General features: G+C 42.3%; 1 protein-coding gene across 1 annotated transcript; it reads left to right on the forward strand.

Annotated features, from left to right (window-relative positions):
* Positions 1-7,969: 7,969 nt before the first annotated feature.
* On the forward strand, positions 7,970-22,609 carry LOC133002056 (neuronal calcium sensor 1). The gene is made up of 8 exons (XM_061071796.1): positions 7,970-8,033; positions 12,025-12,049; positions 16,863-17,001; positions 19,554-19,632; positions 20,144-20,232; positions 20,323-20,400; positions 21,326-21,433; positions 22,157-22,609. Exons 1-7 carry the CDS (start codon positions 7,970-7,972, stop codon positions 21,422-21,424), a joined length of 573 nt encoding a protein of 190 aa, XP_060927779.1. The 3' UTR covers positions 21,425-21,433; positions 22,157-22,609.
* Positions 22,610-23,422: the final 813 nt, after the last annotated feature.

Raw genomic sequence — 23,422 nt, forward strand, 5'->3', positions numbered from 1 at the left:
CAATCCTGAAAAAAACTGGGAGGGAGAAGATGCACACACATTCCTCCACAAAAGAGCGTCCTTTATATATGTATATATATATATATATATATATATATATATATATATATATATATATATATATATATATGTATGATAGACATAACACATTGTCTAATGCTAATGTCTTATTTGGAAGTTAAGCGATTCCCTAGAAACAAAACAACAATAACTGACAAACCTATTCCTTTGGATCATGGTTATACTAATTTTCTATTACTACTTAAACTGGGTCGGATAATAGACGTTTCTATCGTTTCAACGTTTAGCACTGATTATAGTTATATAGATTATACATTAATATGGTAGAAAGCAATCTGACATATCTCCATATATGCTGATAATATAAACAGCATCAATCTTGGGCCCACAGATTGTGTCCTACTTCTAACCCTCTATTGATTAATCTTTAGTGCTTAATGGGCGACCTTTTACTCCTGCTATGATAATCACACACATGTCCAGCAACAACAATAATGTATTTCACTTATTGGATAAACTCTAAAGTGTCTCATCATACTGCAGACAGGGTATAACACCAGCCCACCCGCCCCTGCCTTCCTCTCCTGAGTGGGGTATAGTTTATCTCCATGAAGCCAGGATTCAGGCCCATCTGCCATTAGTCGGCCAGATATCTGTCCGTTGTCAGTCTGAATTAATAGCGTGTTACAGGCATCACAGCAGCATCACCACTCCACTCAAACCTCAATGCCCTGCTGGATTTCCCAAGCACAACAGACTGTGATAAGTGTTGTTGGATCCTCGTGCCCATGTCTGTTGGGAAGCTGGTGGGGGATTGTATATTTATGATGTCCTAAATTATATATACGGAGTCATATGGGATACTCAAGTGGGCACAACAGATGACGCCTCGGGGTAAATGCTGCTTGCTTGCAGTTTCTGGAGAAGGAGGGAGTTGTTTGTGGAAGGAACAGAGTTAGACACAGACAAGTTACAATCTCTGTTATTCTGTTATAGATACAGTTTTGTCGTTCTGTTTCTTCTCATTTCATAGTTGTAATCTATAATTAAAATCCCCCTGAACCATTAAGGTGTTACTAGCTTCTGGAAAAACATTTGTTGAAGAAGATTTTCGTACTGCAAAGCCCGATCTCTCAGCATGTAGAGTTGCTGTGGCTTGTGCATGAAAAGATTCTCGTCCATTTTCTCCTCATTCCCTCCATCTGTCACTGTAAAATATTCATGTCTGTAAAAACTATAAATTCTTCACCTGCTTTTTTTACGACAACTCATCACCTATAAAAATAACCATCATAGTTTAGTATTATCAAGGATGTTAATTTATGGAGCTGTAACATTGGAACCTTGCGTCTTAAGCACAGACTTGAAACACTGAGCGATACAATAATTTAATCTTTTACCTTGACGGCAAATGTTTATTTTTACCCTGCAGAATTATCAATTGTTATTATAACCAGACAGCCATGGCTAAATCCAGCGCACCTTTCATGTGTGACTCACTGAAGCTGCGTTTCTGTTTAAAGTTCGGTGCGTGCCTATTTATAAAACTGCCAGAGTGATGGATCAGCTGTTGAATCAAAGTTAGAGCCATGCATAAAATTATCACCACTAAATGCCCTCCGAACATCCACTTTTCAAATATATGGCTACTCCTCTCAATCATGCTGCTCTTTGTTTATGAGCAGCTCTGTCTTCAAGCTATAATGTAAGAAATCTGTAAACTGAAGGATATTACCTCCTGATGATGGAGTTCTTCTGCTAATTAAGACAAATATGGTGTTGATGGTAAATCGTCAGCTAAAGAGACTATGACTTTTTCAGCATGTAACGCAATACTGATGGTGGTGAAAGTCAGAGGCAAGATTTTATATATATATTTTCCAGGTCGTTGTTTTCCTGTTAGTCGTCTCCCAGCTGTTTTTGCATAAGCCAGCAGATCACATTGATGTGAAGACGCTACAGGGGTTTTTAATTGTGCCCCTGTGCTGACGATGATCGTCTAATGAGCGCCGTGTCAGGTTTCTCGTAAATGGACAAATATGTGTGAGTAATTAAACGGAATTGTTTTCAGGGGAGGTGTTTCTGTTCTGGGCCATTCAATGATGGGAAGGGGAAAGGAGAAATTAATGTGAGTGATTCATGCTCTGCATCCCTGGAAATGACTGTCATGCACCAAGCAAAGCAGAACGAGAGTTGGATGGTATTGAATATTTCAGTCGAGATAGCTCTAGTAGTGGGATTTAACAGAGTACATATACTTTAGCAAATGTATATGTACTTTGCATTTAGTTCCAGGTACTTTTCATTTTTACTTCACTAGGTTTACTAGTTAATATCTGTATAAACTCCACTACATGTTAATCAATAACAGAAAGGGAATTGCTCCACTGGAGAGTGGCCAGGTAACAGTAAACTGACCTCCTGCAGCAGAAGCACCTACTGCTGAGACAAGGTAAAGGCCATCGCCGAGACTCAGCCATAATGATGTAGTAGACCATTGCATTCAGGAATAGTCTTCGCTCGCCAAGTGTGTTTACTTTTCATAATAAAATGTTTGATTATCTCCTCCCCCACTGCTAGAAACACTCTGATACATACGAGTGGGTTAACTTAAAATGTGTTTCCCCTGTGACTTCTGTCAGCCATACAGCTGTAATCAAAAAGGAATAATGTCCTGAGGTTACAATAATTAAAAAAACACAAACATAAGAATATATGCGGCACAGTGTTGCAGTGGTTAGCACTGGTGCCTCAAAGTACTTGATTTGAATCCTTGTTATTTCTCTGTGGAGTTTGCATGTTCTCGCCATGTTTGCGTGGGTTTTCTCATGCTACTCCGGCTTCCTACCAATCAGAGACATGCAGATGTTGTCCCTGCTATACACTGGGGACCTGTCCAGGGACCGGCTCCAGCCCTCCACGACTCTAGAAGGATAAGCGGCATAGATAATGGAGGGATAAATGCACATGATATCAGAGAGCAGGCTTAATTGATGACCTTTTCCATATAAACCACCTCCAATCTTGAATTGATGTACTTACAAACCATGTGGGACTAAATGTGTGGTTATAAACTGCACTCTGCAGATAAGGTGAGTATCCTTAGTTCAGTTCACCCTCTGTCTTATAGAACTCAAGATAGATTGTGTTTCTAAAAATAATCAAACTCCATGATCTACAGCATAAAATGATGAGAGCCCCTGCATTGATTTATTCCCTTTTACTTTGGTCCCTTTCGCCTGTGCCTTGCTCCTTCTATTCCTACGAGACTACTGTAACTGCAGCTGACTGCGTGAGGGACTGCAGGGTAGGACACGAATACTAAGCTGGCCAAGTCATCCAGCCTATTTAGATACAAGGCTCTTGTGAATGGGCAGAAAGCTTCTATACCAGGCTTTAGGATGATGGTGGGGCAGTGGTTAATGAACACAACCTGGAAGTGAACAGATGCTGCTGGGAGCTGACTTTTAATAAGCTGCACACAGAAAAGTTTGACTGCAAAGTTTGCACTTGAGCAGGAGGATCATGAATAACACGCGCGAGCAACAAATGTGATAAATCGAGACTCGTGGGAAAAATGACTCGTCCTTGCATCTTACTTGTTGCCCTACTAAGCAATCGATATCTGTGAAGACTGCAGAACATTCATCTTATGCTCCAGATGATTTTAACTTCTGTCCTTCTCCTTCAGCAAATATGGTAACCATTTTCTTCATTCCCACACTGCATGGTTTCTCAGCTGGCCTTATACTCTCCAAATCAGTAATTACAGACGGCTATGTTTGGATAGACTTAACCTGATTTTTGCTGGCGCGCTCTCAGCTTGACATCCCACTCTCAGGCTTCTGGGTTTATTTTATAGTCTCAGACTGAGAGGTGGATCTTTTTTTTCTTTCTTCTGTGAAGAAACCTCACAGCAACACTTTGAAATAACTTGGAATGACTTGGAAGGTCACTCTTTAATCTTAAACATGTAGATCACATTACTTGTTAAGTACTTTGTTATGTATGAGTTATTCACAGTCTATATTAAAACAGCTGTATAATGTCTACTGTGCTTCTAAATGAAGCCATGCAAAGAAAATAGACCTGGAAAGGATTTTGAGAGACATCGAGATTTACTAGTCCGAGACAAATGAAAAGCAGCATTGTGTTGCATTATGGGAATGATAATATTTTTTAAACTTGGCCCACATTAAGAAATATACAAACAAGCTGCATTATCTTGTCTTATCTCCCCTGATTAAAATAAAAGTGAAATACTAAATTGCTGTAAACTCCCTTTAATACCTACTTTTAAGCAATACATATTTATAAATACAATGCATATTATCTTCTGTATTGTTATCAATTTTAATTATAGATAAAACACAATATTTACCTCATTAATCAGCTATACCATCCTATATAACTTTCAGTCTGCTTTGTCTATAAGCTCTGCAACATTAACTTTCATATTGACATAGTTTTCAAATATAGCACAATAGCATAAATTCATACATTAAATTCAGTTATGGCTTTGTCTTACCTCAACCAAGGAGGTTTTCGCTTTTGTCTGCATTTGTTTGTTTGCTTGTTAGCAGGTTTACCAAAAAACTACTGAACAGATCTTACATAACATGCTGTTTTGGGGTAATAAACTCATACAATTTTGGTACAGGCCTGGACCATGGGGCTAAACCAGGATTTTGTTTTTATATATTGCACAATAGGGCATTTTTCTACATTGTCATTGATTTCTCATTGAACAATTCATGGACCTTGAAGAAAATGGCACGTTTAGGGGAATGATATTTATAAATGTGTACAGTTGCAGATCCAAATAGAATCTGCACTCAACTGAATTCTAGTGCAGGGGTCTTCAACGTTTTTCAGGCCAAGGCCCCCAAACTGATGGAGAGATGGAGCAGGGACCCCCTACTATATATATTGTATAAAATTGTGTTTTATATTAAACTGGGCCTAGTGCCATGTATAAACATAGCTACCCTGTTATTGTGCATTCAATACTAGCTATTCAAATATATCACAGGTTCATATATTCATGTTCTTAATTTAAACATACAGGGTGGCCATGCCACTGCCATTTATAAACATCCATCTTGCATACAACACAGAGCTATTAAAGTAATTAACAGATTCATGTTTTTATTTTAAACATAAATGTGGAAGAGACAGTGAATCCTCAAGCTATCTGTGGATGGCACACATACTCCCACATTGGTGAGATGTCGGACCCTGATGGGTAGCACACAATTTATCTAATCTTGGACGGATGGAGGTTTTCAGGCAGAGGGTCAAATCAGCCTCACAATATGTTGGATGCATGTTAATGTGTATTTAAAGACATTTAAATTTGTTGAAAAAAAAAAGAATAATAATAAAAAATTCAAAAAATTAAGAAATTGTCTAATTAATCAAAGATTTCGCGACCCCCCTGCAGTACCTCCGCGGACCCCCTAGGGGTCACGGACCCCCGGTTGAAGACCTGTTCTAGGGCCTAATTTTCAGGGGCCTCTTCTGGCCACCCTTGTTAAGAAAAGAAAAAGTCTAGGGGCGCCACTGGCCACATAGAATAAAAATATAACTCCATTAGAAAACTACGGACTTTAGATTCTTGATTATATAAAATACAAAGAGCTCCAGCCCCAGATCTCTCTAGTGTTAATTTATAATCCGTCCTGAGGATGTGACATCATGACCTCTCTATGTACAGTCTGTGGACCTGACACGTGTGTGACCGCACCGAAGCACAAAGCCTCAGTGTGTGTGAGCAGCGGCGCGACGTCAGTGTCTACCCGGCGCCGAGCGAGGGTTGGTCGGGACCGGAGTCTGTCTGTAGGTCGGGACCAGTCAGCAGCAGCAGCGGGAGCGACGTCACCGGCTGACCGGGCACAGGAGCTCCTCACCCGGGCTGAGCGCGGAGCAGCGAGCCGCTACCTCCGGAACCCGGCGGAGGAAGACAACCAGTGGACAGCGACTTCCCCTGGACTGCGACTGTCCGCCTCTGGAGCTCAGGTAAAAAAAAACAACCGAAGAACCTCACCACGGATACTTGTTCATTTGTTATGAATTCATCCATTTATAAGTGTTTTATTCTCTTTTTATTTTCTTTATATCAGTCAAGCAGAAGAAGCAGCGTGGGTAACACAGCTAGTTCCATGTAGCCACGGCACTGTAACCATAAACTGTGTTGCTATGGTGCTGCCAGGCAACAGCCCACACTGCTGAGCCCAGTTCTCTCCTGTTTACCACCAGTACAAGAAACAACACGCACTTTAATCTGTGTTTCTTCAGCCATTCATTCGTTAAAATGTGTTATCATGTGCTTGAGCTGGGTTGGTTTCTCTCAGCCACCTGTTTCCATGAGACTCATCTGGACTTAACACTACAGTTCATTTGCTCAGATATGAAATTGTGCTGATGCACAGCCGTGCTGCTGCTGCTCCACACTGTGTCCTGCTGCCTGCTGGCTGCACTCAGCAGCTCTGGCAGACAGGAGAGAGAAAGGTCGTGTCTGTTGTTGAGTGTTTTTCCAGTCAAGTGCTCATGCGTCTGTGCCTCTCGGTGGCATCACACAATCCATTTGCCCTGCGCACATAGACTGTGTCAAATATGTCAAAAATGTCTGTCACTTCTTTCATAACCGACCCTCTCGTCTGTTAATGTTCACAGAGTCGAAGTAACACAACCGGGGACCGCACAAGGCTGGAGCAAACTATGGTGATCCCCAGCGTGCCACCTCTCAAAAGGACATCACAGGCCGTGGATGTGAAGAACAGATGTTCCCAGTGAAGGTGCCCAGTGCGTACACTAGTTTTTCCCATCGGGTCCCTCAGACAGCTGCTGTGGTGAGGCATCAGTGCATGCCAATGCCAGGGCCTGCAGTGATACAAAGAAATTCCATTATCTCCCATCTCCTGTCTGCTGTGACAGAGAGAAAGAGAGAGGGGGGGCTGGGGGGGGGGGGATCACCATGCCATGCTGTCGTGAGGCCAGCAAGGAGGCAGCGCTATGAGTCAGAATGGGAGCAGAAAAGAAAAACTGTCACTCTTCAAATCCACCCATGAGCTCAGTGTACAGCGCACACACGAGCGCTTATTTTAAGAGCAAGACCAGATCCCCTTTCTTTCCTTTCGCTGTTCAGCTGGCATCTCCGACTGCAGTGCCATATCGAGACCTGGCTCCTTCTTGCTTTCCCGTGAATTATTACTGAATCTTTAATTTTTTTCTCAGACGGTGATGTCTGTTTACATTCCACGGATTAGCGCGGACGCTGTGAGAGAGTGCAAAGTGCAGCGGGGTGCATCCAAGACGAGCTGTGTTCATTGAATTTGAGTTTACACACCTCTTTATCTCGGCTGTCAAGAGGGGGGGGGGGGACTCTTCTCTACAGTAACTTACCCTGAGCGATAGAGATAGTGGTGGGAAAGGAAGGGTGGGAGGAGTGAGAAGAACAGAGAATGACTGTGAGGGAGTGAGCGTGCTTAACCCAGCCACTGAGTGACTCTTGTATCCAAGGATGAAGGTAGCAACGTATCTGAACGCCACTCTCCGCCCACGGACTGCTGTGAAGGAATGAGGTGGACACATAGGCGCTCGGTCGCACACAGGCTCAACAACGTGCCGGCCTCTCTTCACGCAGCGCCCCCTGGGGTTTGACTCATCCGTCTGGAGTGTCAGGGCCGATGACTGAGCAGATCATGGCCACAGCTAAAGAGAGGAACTACGCAGGACGATAGACTTGTTTAGCTTGAATGGGATTTCATTTTTTTTTTTCTTTCAAACCAAAACAAAAAGTGTGTTTCTCTTACTCCACCGGTGTCACAGCACCTAAACCGGCCGGCGTTTGTTGTGTGCTTTTGGCAGAGGAGCAGACCGAGGAGGAGGCAGTGACAGGTGCTTCGTGCCAAGGTGGATTTGGAGGTGGGGAGGAGAGCTGAAGATCATGGGTAAATCAAACAGCAAGCTCAAGCCCGAGGTGGTGGAGGAGTTGACAAGGAAAACCTACTGTGAGTACCTTCAGCCCTTTTTTTTTGGCTTCTCATTAGAAAGGAAATTCTGCAAAAACTAGTTTCAGTTAGAAGAATTCAGGGGTCATTCTTGCCATAGGTAAAACAATATACAGGAAGTCTTAATATTTATTTGAATTTTTACAATTTTCAATATATATCAATATTTGAAGCAAATTTATAAAGCCCAGCCTGTTGGGATGGATCGAGATGATGCTACATTATTCTCTCATTATCGATACAACAGAGCTACAATCAAACGTCAGCTGTTTGATTTAAATTTACATTTAAATGGTGTGTTGCAAATTGCAATTGGTTAAGGTCTGGCAAAAGTTGCAATCAGCAACTTTAAATCATGCTGAAGGGATTTATGAATATGGAGATGGCTGTTTGTATCGGATGTATCAAGTTGGGGTTGGAGGGGTTCCGAGATGAGCATGTGGTTTAACATGTAGTCCATGGACGCTCTATGTATGTAAATATTTGATAAGCATACATAGACAGATAGATTGATATAAATATAACTTGACTACATGAATTAATTTATTGTCTTACCTACCGTAACTATAAGTGGAATTTCTGCATAGACACTTAAAAACCTAAAGCCTGTCCACAACATTGCAAGTACATGGATTCTAGCTGTTTCTCAAGACCTTGCAGATTGGCAGCATTAGCTTCTCTCCCCATGCTGCAGCTTATTTATTTATTGATGATCTCCTGCTGGACAAATCATGTTAATAATCTTTCCACCACAGCTTCCATCAAAATTTGAGCCGAGATCACATTTATAATCACCACAACCATGGCTACTTGGAAGACAACATATTAATCACTTGCTTATTTCTGCAGCACAGCGAGATTATTATTGTTATTACTATTCTAGGAGTACAGTGTGCAGGTGTGGGTGGGAGTAGTCATCCAATGGCTGCTTAATGACAGTGTTTTCCTTGTGGCGAGTCTATCCACAGCACAACCTCGGAAGGCTGTTGTGGCAGGAAATTACTGTGGAGGAAGATTGGGCTTCGTGCTGGGCTGGGCTGCTCGCTACTGTCCTTTACTCACTCCCTCTCTTTCTCTCTGTGTTTCTCCCTCTCTCTTTCGCTCTTACCCTTTCACCCTATCTCCCTCTGCTCTATTCCCTAATTGCCCTCTTTGAGCAGGCAATGGAATAGTATAATTAGGGATCTTATCTGGTTAGCATTGCTGAGAGGGGCACAGAGCTTTCTCTCTCCCAGCGTGATCGTTCTCCCTCGGCCTGTTGTTTGCTTGACTTGAGACTCTATCATTTCTGCCTTCATCCTGTCGCCTCTTCCTCCTGCTCTCCCAGGCACGAGGAGCTTTTGTCTGCCATTTTAGTCAACACTTCCCATTGGTTCGTGACAGATTAGGGACTTGGTAACCTATGTGCCTTTATTTGTTTAAATTTTAGAAGGGGTGGGGCGTTTTCTCCCCCTGTAAATAATGTCCTGTGTGTTGACAAGCCACCAGCCATGCCAGGACCAGAATAAGGTCTGTTCAGTTTGTAAATGTGGGCATATTCAAAAGAAGATTACTGTGACCATTTATTTTTAATTACACACTGTCATGGCCAAATCCGTGCAAAGGCTTCAGCTGCCCAGTGTTTTTCCCCTTCTGAGTGAAAACTGTGGAAAACGGTGGCAGCCTCACCTGTACTTTCGAGAACGCTTTTCAACACAGCATGCCTGAATATCCACTCTGCCATCACAGGGAGAGAGCAGCAGCCCTATTCAAATGTCTGCAGGCTTTAGGCTCAACCCATGTAATAACACAATGATTTTGTGAGTTGTCAAAACCATGAAGATTCTCTCGGTGACAGAATACAAGCTGGATGTGTTCGAGGACACCCTGCAGGGCAGAGAGGGCCCTGCAGTTGGCTGATTGCAGTTATGGCCCATTGCCTCTGACTGAGTTATGTAATACATTTTTCTATTAAATCATAGCCGTGGTAAATTGCTGGAATTTTTGACTACATTGACTTTTGAGGCAATTGTTATGGTGGGTTGGTCGAAAGTTGTGAGTTTGACCCTGGCATTTATTGCCCTGGAATGGATCACATGATGGGTTTCTTTGTGAAACACTCAGTTGAACAAATTGAGGCAAAGATATTAGCTCACCTAGCCTTCTTATCAATTGCCTGCATATAATTCTGCTCCATTACTCTGACAACTGTGTAATTCTCATGGTAAAGTGTTCACCAAAATCCTCTTTACCCCTTTGCCTAGTCTCTCAGAGTGTGAGAGTGTTGGATAATTGTGATTAGATTCAAACATCTAATTTATGGCAAGTGAATGTTTAAGCCTTAGGCTGAACTTAAACAAATGGTAAATGGATTTGTATTTATATAGCGCTTTTCTAGTCTGATGAAGACCACTCAAAGCGCTTTACAGTACAGTTTCACATTCACCCATTCATACACACATTCATACAGTGCATCTACTTGCAGCACTTTGTTATTCTATGGGGGGCCGTTCAGGGTTCAGCATCTTGCCCAAGGACACTTCGGCATGCAGATGGTTCAGACTGGGAATCGAACCGCCGACCTTCATGTTGGAGGACGACCACTCTACCCCTCAGCCACAGCCGCCCACTACATTTATCTTTGAAAACGCATTAATTGTGCTACGGATTCGTCTGGTGTCCACACTACTCTCGAGCTATTGAGCTGCTAAAACAAAGAAGATTAGAAACACTGCTGGCCAAGTTTTAGTTTGAAATTCCAGGTCTGCGTTTGAGCCTGGATGGGCAGAAACGTAGATGTTTGGAAACCATGACCTAGACACTCACACCCTCATGCTGATTGGGTCTTCTCAGTTACAACCTAGCCTTCGGTGATCAGCTCCTATCGCAGGACCTTCTTCTGGAAAGAAACAACCAGCTTGATCCTCAGATAGCAGTGTAGCCTGCAACATGGGTAATTAATTTAAACCGTTGCTGACCCTGTTTTCTTTGTTAATAGCTGTTGTGCAGTTAAATTCTGCATTGTACAATGATAAAACGGATTAGATGCACAGGAAGAAAAGCAATTACTGGAGCAATTTCTATTTACAGAGCCATGCGCATGCCCACTGTACACGAGTAGTTTCCAGGCATGTTGGTATGGTCAGGGATTAGACCTAATATGGAGCCATAACACTCCTATGGACAGTCAAAAATAGTGTTTTCACACAAAAACATAGTAGCATGGAGCCTGAAACACATTGTTTACTTTCTTTCCCTGTTTGTATATTTTCTAGTAACCATGGCAATGAGCTGCTCAAGGTAAAGCATTAGAGAAGGGGAAATCATCAATTAACTTACTAGCTATTTGCTGTATTTATAGGCCTCTTGCTTTGCCTCAGGCTCAACACAAGTTGAAGTAGATTGGCATCTGTCTTTAGACGTAGAGCAGCATGAATTCTGAAAGTCTCTCTCATAGGACCGCCAGATTAAACTAATGCTATTGATTTCCAGCCCTTGTTTTCATTAGCAACCTCAGGGGCCAGGAGGCTGAAAATTGCGTGGGTTACTTGAGAGAAAATAAAGAGACAAGGGGAAGCCATGAAGGACTGGTTGATTAAATACTGGCAGACAAACGTGCTGGTGTGGGCATGATAACACATCCCACTTCCGAAACCGTTCTCGTTCTTAGGTCTGCCGCTGACCTTCATTCCTTTAGCCTTGTTTGTCTTTTTGCGGCTCCCTGGGGTTTACTCCCACTCAACAGTGCTGACCAGAAGAAATGATTATTCATCTCATAATGGGCTTGAACGGGTGAATTCCACACTCTTGGCTAAATGTGTCTTTTTCCCAATAATTGCGTGTTGACACTGTTGAATATTTTTGATCAAGTCAAAAGATATGTGTAAGAAATGAGTGGGCCAAGATGATGAATGATGCTACTACTTGGCTCCTGTGTTGTTTCTAAGAGCAACCTTCTTTTTTCAAGGACAACCATTTTTTTAACTAATGTGACTCTTTATTTATTTTACAGTTACGGAGAAAGAGGTGCAGCAATGGTAAGTGTGTTCTCTTATTGTTAATGTGAATGATGCAAGGACCCTATTGTTTCTTTTGATTTATTTTTTGAGGGCATAAATGTACTCGGAAACTCAATACATTTACAGAGAGGTGAAAAATTTGTATATCTTATGGCACTCACATATGGACATGTTGAAATAGCTCGATTGCACCCCCGAGCAGTTTTAATAAACAAAGCAAGCTGTTTTAACTTTGCCCCATAAACTTTATATAAAGATGAACAACGTGGCAGCTCTACATAAGTGAAGCCAAAGTTTCTTGATTGCCACCTGCTGGCTGCCTACAGTATGGGTTATAAATCTTGCCTCCTCCATGTCAGTGGATGTGCTATGGACTAAAAAAGTACATGTCAAATACATTTTTAAGAGGTTTTCTATTGTTTGAGGTAGTTCTTATCACACTCTGAAATATATGTTCAACTGTTGAATTTTCTGGTAAATTTGGTTTGAACTAGTTATTCAATGCTATAGAAACAGGGTGAAACGTCACGATTGACAGCTGAGACGGATGATTGGTTGAGCACATGTATCGGTGAGACCTTGCTACTTCAGAACCATCACCTACAGCGCAGGCTCTGGTTGCAAATGTGCAAGATGACAGTGTTCCTATCTGTGATATATACAGGATGTCCGCCATTTTTAATGCAATGTGAAAATGTTAGATTTTTTTTTGGCCTTTCCAAGTCTCGTACAAACTCATCCTGGGGCATTGGACATTGGGTCAGTCTGATGTTAAGACAATGATAGGTTCTGAATTATAGCTTTTCGTGGTGACAGCACAGTATCTGCACTGCAGAAAGGTGCAAGGGCCCTTCAATGCTGCTTACAGCTATAATTGCAATTGTGTGTTTTCTGGTGGGGTTCACAGGAATCAGAGGGTCTGACCTCAAATAATTTGCATAAGCCATACTAATATCATTTACCCAGGATTGATTTTCGGAGTCTATAGTGTCTTTACAGTTGGTTTGATTGTTAATGTGCAGCCATCTCCCTCACACTACCCTGAATACAGAAGTCTTCCGAAAATAGAATGACCATGAAACCCTACGGAGACTAAGAAACTTTGGACGCTTATAACACCGATACAAACATTTCCATGTTGCATTCCTCAACAACCCTATTAGTCTATTTGCAAAAAGGGACGTCTGATAACAGTAGCATGGTGGTGGCTTGCAAGGTTGTTTCAATTTCAGGCTCTTAATGACTTCATGGCCTCCCAGGCTCCACGAGGATGGCGATTAGTAAACCTTCCTGTCAGATTCTGTACCTATTAGTCAGCGTGACCTGCACCAGCATAATCTTGTAGAGCTGTAGCCTCTGTCGGCTCCCGGCCTGCACTCACAGCCTTTGTAACATGTTCTTACATATATCAAAATGAAACAAACACATGAAGGAGAGTCCTTGGGCCAGGATAAATCACAATGCTGTGGTAAGAATGATCATTAATGTTAAGGTGTGTTTTTCTGAGGGCACAATTTGATAGCTGCTGGCACACGGATAAGAGAGAATTCATCTTCATTACAGATATGACTCAAGCAAGAGGCTAGTCATTGCTTTTGCTCGCTGCTTGCTGCTGCTGGGCTTTTGTTTGTTTGGAAATGAAAAAAAAAGAAAGGAATAGTGTATGTCAGAAGAGGGAGCATTGTAATAAAGTGATCACTCTTCCGTGTTCACCCTTGAGTTCTCCTGCTTCGGTTTTGCATTTCACGCCCTAATACTGCATGCATGAAAAGAGATCCTGCCTCCAGAGCCAGTCGATGTTTTAAGGGGGGGAAGGAGCCAGGGCACACACACAGCCACACACACACACACAGCAGCAGCAGCAACATTAGATATCACTGGGCATTGGCAGGTCCAGAGCCTCAGAGCTGGCCTGTCTCTAGGGCTGCTTGAGTGCAGTGGGGCGGAATACCCCCCATCGCTCGTCCCTCTTAACCTTCCCCCACACCACCCCCTCCCGGCTGTGCAGCCAGATAGCTCAGCATCACTCTCACTGTCGTTCACAGGAAAGTTTGCACGAGTCCTCACTTGAAGATCAGCAGCAATCAACACGGCTGAGTGTGAGGGATGAGAGGGAATTTTTACCAGGGGAAATGCCAGATGGCGTGTAATTAGAGCACAGGCACAGACACAGAAGAATTAGCAGGGTTAGATAAACGCCAGTGTTGTGCATTAAATCCGTTCCCCCTTTTTAAATTCTCCTCTAAGGGTACATCATTAGTATGCTTGAGGCTCACCTGAAATCAATAGCAAAATGCCATAGCGCAGTGATGTTCCTGCTCCTGCCAGCCAGGCAGAAGCAGGAGAAGCATCCTGCACGACTCTTTAGCGAGCCACCACGCTAGATGCCAAGGATCAGGAGCCGGTGCCAGTGATAAATAGGGTATCTTCATGCTGACTCCCCAGCAGCGCCTGATGCACAATGTCACGTCTTCTATGTCCCCGCAAGTACAGTGGGTGGTTGCATTATTACACCGCTTCAAGTACAGTCTGACAGTGTATGTGTCGTGGCACCAAGTGTCACCAGCTCAAACTTCTCGCACATGATGTGTTCTCAGCAAATGAAGGAGAGTTTGATCATGACAGCTGAACAGCTGACACTACACACACATGTATACACTCACACATTATCTACTGTACCAGTGTACTCGTGTTGTGTTTATATAACCGCACTGGTAACCAGAACATGTATTCTTATTATGGGCAGACCATGGTACATAAAGTGACTATAGAAGAGGGAACATTTCAGCAACAGTAAGATTTTCACAAAAACATGTAACTTAATATAATAATTTCCTTATTGATATTTTTTTATAAGAATCCCTTGAATCACTTCATTTAATATTAAAATAAATCAGATTTATGCTGGATTATGCTATTTTGGGACGTTTTAGAGCTAAAACATCACGAAGAGCAAATATAACAGTCAATTTTAAAATTAACAGTAGATGAAACAACAATTATTAAGAAGCACATCCGTATATCCTGCTAGTGGGGTACACACTGGACAGGTCACCAGCACGTTGCAGGGTCAACTTACAGAGCCAAATAAGCATTCATACGCACATTTATGTCAGAGTCAGAGGCTGTGCACTTTCTGTCTACAGCCCCTTTGTAAAAGCTCTGAATAATGTTCAAAGCCCATGTTAGAATGAACTCGGACATTTACCGGAGGATTCACTGCGAGTGATTGGGCGCAATAATGATGATTCCAACATGCTACGGACGCAAAACTTCAAAAGAGAATTTTCTGTCTGACCCAGACAATCTCCTGCTGTGTCTTTCATATGTGAAAGGAAAACTCCTAAAAATGTCTCGACCCAAATGTTCTGACAGTTCCTGTCTGAAAGAGGCACAATTAAGCTAACCCTCATCTGCATGTCTTTGGAATGTGTAGGAGTACAAAGAGAAAACCCATGCAGACACAGGAGAACATGGAAACACCACAGAGAAAGGAGCCGGAACCTCCCTGCTGTGCGGTGACAGTGCTAACCACTGTCCCACTGTGCCAAGAACATCACACATACAAAAACAATACGATTTTACTAGTAAATATAGTAATAATAAACGGTGGATGGAGTACCAATTGTCCTCACTGCCAAAACAAATCAGACAGTGGTTATTTGGGAGCCTATACACTGTATATATAATATATAAGTATATATGTTCTGCACCTACACAGAAGCTATTGAGAATAGTACAGTATCATTCAGCCTTTTATATTAGTTTCCAGATATTCCACAGTCACACATAAAAGCTGAAGAATTCAGGTGAAATAGGTCTGCTTTGGATTAGGATATGCATTGTGTTCTGTACTTTGAATACCAATCAGGTTGTATTCTGCATTATATGGAGCCAGGCTTTCATTTTGCTGCACATCTCCAGATAATTTAAATGTGAGAATTACATGCTTCTGCTCTCTTCTTTGCTTCCCTACTTGCTGAACCTTTTCCCAGCTGCTCCTCAAAGCTCCTCTCTCCGTCTCTTTGACTAGACGAAGCTGGCTTCATTATCTCCTAGGCAGATTAAAAATAAAGCATATAAGAGGAGTGAGGAGCCAGAACGTCAGTGGAAAAGATCTTTGCCGACCTTCATTCTTCATCAGAACACACTCTCACTCTCTGGCCTTAATTACCGTCCTGCTTCATTTGGAGCAGCCTTAAACGAATCAGAGACGAGCAGGCAGTGCTCCCTTGTGAGAACTTGCTTCAATTTTGCTTTTGATCGAGAGCAAAAAGCTTTTTGCAAGGCTTTTATAACCACCGTTATTATTTCCTCCTTCTCCTACCCTTTATCTAGCGTTTTATTTCGTAAAGACTAACACTCTCCCTTGCTCCCTGACGAGTGACAGTGGAGTTGATCTCTGAGGCTAGTTTGTTCCTTTACCAGGGCAGGCAAGGAAACTACCTACGTTTGAGTGACTGCGCTTGAAATTGCTTATGAAATGGTTCTATATTTAGGCTAATAGAGATGTTAAGTCGCTTTCTAGATATGTCATTTCCAGGGGCAAGAGGAAGCTCTCAGACTTATCTATCAGCCACGCATAAAATCAAAAGAAGACTAGAGAGTAATTTGATTAGAGCCAACCACTCTGGGCTTGCTATTGGATTAAGGCGATTGTCTTATCTGTGAACAAGACAAATAGCTTTGCACTTTACCTTTTTGATCTTTCAGAGTGAGTCAGTGATGCCGGCTGCGTAACTGGGAATGTGGCCTCAGGCTAGCATCATTATTGACACTTTAATATGTGTTAACTCGTTAAATTAATCTCTATCTGTGCTTTATGTTTCAGGTACAAAGGCTTCATCAAAGATTGTCCCAGTGGGCAGCTCGACGCTCTGGGCTTTCAGAAGATATACAAGCAGTTCTTCCCTTTCGGAGACCCCACAAAGTTTGCCTCCTTTGTCTTCAATGTCTTTGATGAAAATAAGGTTTGGATTCAGATTGACATGTTCTGTTTCCTCTTTTGCTTCAGAATGACAGATAGATAGTTTCCGACTGCATGTTTTTCTGAGGGAGTTTATGTTGAAAGCATCATGTGCTAGAGGGCAGAGCGAGGGGTCTTTATTCAGGTCAAGTCGTTCTGTGAGAAGAGCAGTTGCTTCTCTCCGGCCAGCCAGAGGGATGCACCGAAAAAAACTGGGCAGCATGGTGTGAAAATCCTTTTAATTTTGCTGTTCGTATTCTTCCAGAGGCCTTTTCATTTGAACTGAAGGCGACAGATGCAAAAGATACAGAGAGCTACACATGTACATTCAAAGCTCTTTTAAATGAATGCTGTTTGATTAAGACATCTTATACAATTCTATGCCAAATAAATTCTGTCTTCAGACTGCATACAAATTATTTATTGTAGTACTTTAATGTTAGTACAAATAGAATTCTGATATATTTTTTCACACATTGGAGGATTTTGATAACAACATAAGTACATGCACCTCTTTCCAGTCAATATTGCAACAGAACCCATTTTTGAAGACAGAATCATCGGCACTAATTTGTTAAGAACTATGTTTGAAGCATAAATAGTAAAAAAATTACTTGAACCCTTAGTTTTGTGTCATTAAAGCCGAGTGTATTTTGACAAAACACCATATCTAGATATCTTGTGGGATTTTGGCAATAATGATAAGTACATGAGCACAGCAAAGTCTTTTATTAGACTGGCTCCCTCTTGCTACTAGAATATTAATTGTTGCTTGCTGCAACAAAGTTTGGCGACACGGGTCTAACAGTTTAGGCCCAGATGGTTCACAGATGGTCTAACAAGTTAGTTGTCGAGTTTTCTTTATCGGCAAGCAATTTCTGACACTGTTTTCGCTGTCGTTTAAGTAAGAGATTAAATCGAACGACGTCTATTGTGAAGCTGGTGGTGTCTCCTGTTGGAGTCTCTTTCATTGATTTTTAACTTTAGTCGTGCATTTGCTGGCAGCTTTGCTAGTTTTAGGTTGTGGTGCAGTATATGCATACATACTGACACTCTGCATGCAGATAAGTGCTATAGAAATAAAGCTATATTGGTTGTATTATTATTACTTGTAGCCTAGTAGTCTATCCTACTAGATTATGTGACATTGTGAATAGGTGAGGGACACACTTGATATTGTCATTAATTACAACAATTAAGGTGATAGTGTAGACAACACACCATTAGCTGAGTGCAATTTTTTTTCATAAGGTGTATATGTTTGTTTTTTTTCTGAATAAAACTGCTGTACTAGTTACTAGTGTTATCCTCTAAGGATTTGGGACGAGGTGATAAAGTAAACTGTAATAAGCTACATCTGTCTGAAGTAATCCACTTTATTGCAGCTGTACATGATTATTCTCTTTGTGTTGAGGATGACAAACTGAGGATGAACAGCTCCTGGGATCTTGTTGAGCCCCGGGAGGTTTATTGACTTCAGTTAAGAGGCTTTGTGTCGGGAAGATCAGGAAAAAACCCAGTGTCTGATGTTTATCTCTGACCTTCATTAGCGCTCTGCACCCCACAGTTAAGAGAGTGCATTGATCTTCACAGTTTTTATGACTTATGCAATCAGCAATGCATGACTTGAGCAATGTCTGGCTGCTCAGATGTCTGATGGAGATTAAGTTTGCGGACCCTCGGGCTATTAAAAGTGTTTGTGGTTTCCTACTGACTGGCATGGCTGGACACAGAGGTTACAGGTAGGCAGCTGTTGTAGCAGAATGAGATGCAACATAATCCTCTTAAAGCACCTGAGAATATGAATTGACCAAAGACCTGCAGGCTCAGCTACCAGCCAATTTGTATGCAGTGCTTTTGGTCCACAACCTGTTGTTTTCACCTAGAATATGAATTGCATTTCCTTTATGCAGTGTGCAGCAGTTTGGTTTTAGTGAGTCTCATGCAGTCGCTGGAGGCTGGAGGTCATAACGTGACTATTTGGTCTGAATCATCGCCGTTTGAGCCACTCTGAGTTTTTCGTTTTCGTTTCGTTTTTGTCCGTGTTAGCAGACGTTTCTCTCCGCTGCACAAACTGTGGCCTAATAGACGAGCGCTGAAGGCCTCTGTTTTGGGAGGTTAATTTGATTTTTTTAGCCTGTGTGTTACAATCCAGTACACAGGACTCTAACAAAGCTTAAGAGAACCAAGTGTCACAGAGGAATATAGTTTCTACCTCGTCAGACAGATTTATCTGCCCAAAAGGAGTGAAACATCTTTATCCTCGATATGCCGTGGTTGTATGTTTGTGGGCTGTAACTGTTAAGACTATAAGCCAGAAGCATCCATCTTCCTAATGACCTGAGGTGACGTATTTCTGCCTTCGAGAGAAAGAGCCAGGTGCAGGGCAGAAAATAGCAGCTGACTTGGAGCAAACGTCTGGCCCTGTTTTCAGCAGAATGCAGGAAAGACATGATAAAAAGAAGAGTTCATGAAAGCACAGATACTTAAAGTGTGAAGTAGAATACTCATCTTTTCTCTGGCCCATGTCCACTGTTTCTTCCTCTCCCTCTGTAGGATGGACGCATCGAGTTCTCTGAATTCATCCAGGCTTTGTCCGTGACTTCTCGGGGAACTCTGGATGAGAAGTTGAGATGTAAGATCGTGCACCCGCCTCCCCTATTTCTTGACATTTAAATTGAAAAATGTGGGATTGATTGTCTTGCGTTGCATATGAAAGAGGACTGTTGGGTTCTGAGAGAATAGCAAATAAAAGATTATTAGCAAGATACAGCCGGCTTCTGCAAGAAGCTGCGTGTCGTGACTAAACTTTTTCTCATAAATTTTTTTATAACTCTAAATTTAGCAGTAACCTTAACTTTAATCTACAACAAAGTATGATGATTATTTTGATCCAGATTCACCACTGTACTCACCATGAAAGGCTGCAGTCTGCCTCCACTCTGCTGTCACCGTTTTCAAAGGCATGAAAGACTGTGTGCTTTGTAATCCATGAAAATATATATTTTATTCTAATCTTTTGTTTTACATTTTGAGGTGACAGCAGCTTTCAGATCTCAACATGAGCTCACCTACCTGAAACAGTTGTCAATCTTTCCCTGCTGCAGTAAAAATAACCGTTTATTTAAACATCTTTCTCCACACAGGGGCTTTTAAATTATACGACCTCGATAACGACGGCTACATTACCCGTGATGAGATGTTGAACATCGTAGATGCCATATATAAGATGGTGGTAAGTGTTACGAAAGATTTAAACCTGTAATCTTTTGCAAGATGTTTAATGATTTTTTTTTTTATGTGTAATATATTGATGTTATTTTAGGGGAACACTGTGGAACTGCCAGAGGATGAAAACACACCAGAGAAACGAGTGGACCGTATCTTTGCGATGATGGACAAGGTGAGAAGTAAAATATTGAACGACTGCAGTCTGATACAGCTGCTGGACCAGAGGAGCTGAAATCTGATTGGTCCCTGATGTGCCCCTGTCCTGTCAGAAGTCTTAAAAAAATATGACATACTTACAATACTAACAACGAATATGACAGTTTGCTGAGAATTCTTTCTTTCACGTGTACAGTACAGAACTGTATGTACAGTACAGACCTCACATCTAGTAAGGAATGACTTCATTGTGCACCTTACTGGTCAGGAGATGTGGTTGGATGAACAGGATATAATTGGCCCCTCTGTAAATTGTGGCCCCTTTATGACCTCTTATTTAGAACAGTCCTAGAACTGCCACTGGACTTGCACTAGCTATTGTATCATTTTAAGTTACTTTCTGCAGTTTAACATCAAACCTGACCTGACATCTATACAAGTGCAGTTAGGATTATGAGTTTACCATCAAGGCGACCGAGTCTTCCTTCCTCCCCTCCCTCAGGGCTCTGACATGTTCACTGTTAAGTTTAGAGCCGTTAGCCGCAGCCATCACAGCGTCACTAACACCGCCCGCAGTCTATAAACATCACATCTACAGCCGTGTCCTCCACTGAAAGCCCTCTGTGCTATGCCCACCCCCTCAACCCCCAACTCTCTCATCTGTAGTGAAAGATGAGACGCAGCCTGCACTGGGTGTTCGTCAGCCCACCACTGCCAAGATCAGTCCATTGGTGTAGGTGGGCAGCACAGCAGCACTTAGTGATTTATATTGGCAGAGAGTGGCCACCATCCAAGTGCAATGAACCAAAGATCAGTCCAACAGCAGAGAAGGAAGAGTAGCATTGGCTCTAGCTTGAGAGACTCTTTTGCCCCCTTCTGGTCGCTCTGTGCTAAAGCATCAACATCCTTCAGTTACATTGGGTCTCATGTTCTCGCCTCAGAATGCCGATGGGAAGCTGACGCTGCAGGAGTTCCAGGAGGGCTCGAAGGCCGACCCCTCCATTGTCCAGGCGTTGTCGCTCTATGACGGACTTGTGTAGGGATGTAAGGTGAGTGGGGTATTAATGAGCTACTACCTGCTAACCTCTCTGCATGGGGGATTCCCACATCCCAGGTCACACTTCAACTGCGAGATAAAGCCGTGTCATTCCTTTTTCATCGGAGCGGAAAATAAAATACAGGAAATCGAGTACGTGGGCCGAGAGCAAAATTAAGAAGCTGCTCCCGGTTTGCTCTTATGAATTATTCAAATGGCCCACTTGTTTGCTGGCAATCAAATAGACTTGCGGCGCTGAGTGAAGAGCGAGACAGCCCCTCCACTCGCTGCCTATTGTAATGCCTCAGCCGCCGCCAATTGTTGCTGACATCCTGCTCAGCGTTTAGTCAACAGGGAAGGAGCTTGTGAAGACATATTTCAGTATCGCAGTAGCTCTGCATACTGGTTATCTTGCATGCTCCGAACTCAGCCAGGTGTTATGATGCCGCTTTATGTCTTCTATTCAAATGGAAATGTCTCTTCTTTTTTTTGTTTTTACACATCTTTTTATTAGTTCACATACAGCAATAATTCACACATACAGTGTATACAAAAATTCTTAGAGGTAGAAAATAGCGGTAGGATGTCCTACACGATGTATGATGATAACAACAATGAGCTTAAACTGAGCCAGAACGGCTTCTATGAACCACAATTAACCCTTGACCCTTCCCACCCACTGACAAGAAAAAAGTAAAATAATTGCATAATTGAAATGTCTCTTCTAACCTCTCAGATGGATACAGCTCCGCATCCTCCTGCGCGTTACCACACACGCCAGTCCAGCACCATCACACCTGTAACATGAGGACGCCACATCAAACTCCTTCACCCAGACGTGGACTGCAACCTTTTGTCGCACGGCCATATGGCATTTGTGTCAAGTAGCTGTTCGTCTCCATTTCCACCAAGTGTGAGGAAAGAATATCCTCCGATGTGACGGACGATTCAAAAAAATATCTGCAAAACCCTCATTTATCTGTGTTTCTACAGCTATGTGTGGTCCGTGTGCGAGCGTGTCCGCGGGCCACAGTGATGTGGTTCCCCCCCCCCACGGACAGTCCCAGGACCTGACTTTGCTCGGAGATGTCAGTTTGTGTCAAGGGGATGCACGAGAAGTGCTCAGAGGAACTGTGCTGCTGCTATCTCAACACGCGGAGAGACTCCAAACCCGTGGAAATCTTGAAAAGTGTATTCCACTAGCTTATAGTTACAAAGCAGTATAGTGTATATAATATAATGTAACTATACCTGTAATTTATTTTCTTGCTGCTTTGCTGCATTTATGGGAATTTATTCCTCATAAATATGGAAGGAAGTTTTATTTTTATCAAAACGTGTTGAAATGTATTGCACTGTATTTTTTATGACTATTGTGGGATCGTTTCTTTTTTTTGCTTTCTCACATTAGGAAGTTTTCTTTCTCCTGAGAGAACAGTGTTTTTATTTGTGACAGAGTGTTGGGAGAGGTGGGAGCTTTTATATGAATGATTTTACTATGTTTGCCAGTCTGTGCATCCCATTGTGCTTTCCCCCTCCCTGTTAGCACCAGCGTCTAGTGTTGCACAGCCACCACATCTTGAACGACTCGACCTAGCAACACAAGTGAATTCTCACAGCTTACATCTGAATTGAGGCTCATTATTTCTTTTGTGCGCGTCGCGGCCCGCCCTCGGCACACACAGAGCCCCGGTCATTGAGAGGCACAACACACACATCAACTCTGGCTGTAAAGCTTTTTTTTGCGAGCTCTGTGGTTGCAGTCGTCCACTTCGTATTTGTCCTGTGTGAGGCCGGAGCATGTGATGATGATGATGATGATGCCTTTTCTTTTTCCATTCTTGGATGATTTTCGAGCATTACGATGTTTTATCAGTTCCACTGATCTTATGCCTTATGCAAATGATGATTTACGAAATGATAAATGTCATTTATCTGTTGATTAGCAGTATAAGAGCACAGAATAAAATGCATTTAAGTGGCTGACTTTTTTATATTGCTG

The sequence above is a fragment of the Limanda limanda genome, chromosome 5 (assembly GCF_963576545.1).
Source record: "Limanda limanda chromosome 5, fLimLim1.1, whole genome shotgun sequence".
In the NCBI taxonomy this organism is placed as follows: domain Eukaryota; kingdom Metazoa; phylum Chordata; class Actinopteri; order Pleuronectiformes; family Pleuronectidae; genus Limanda; species Limanda limanda.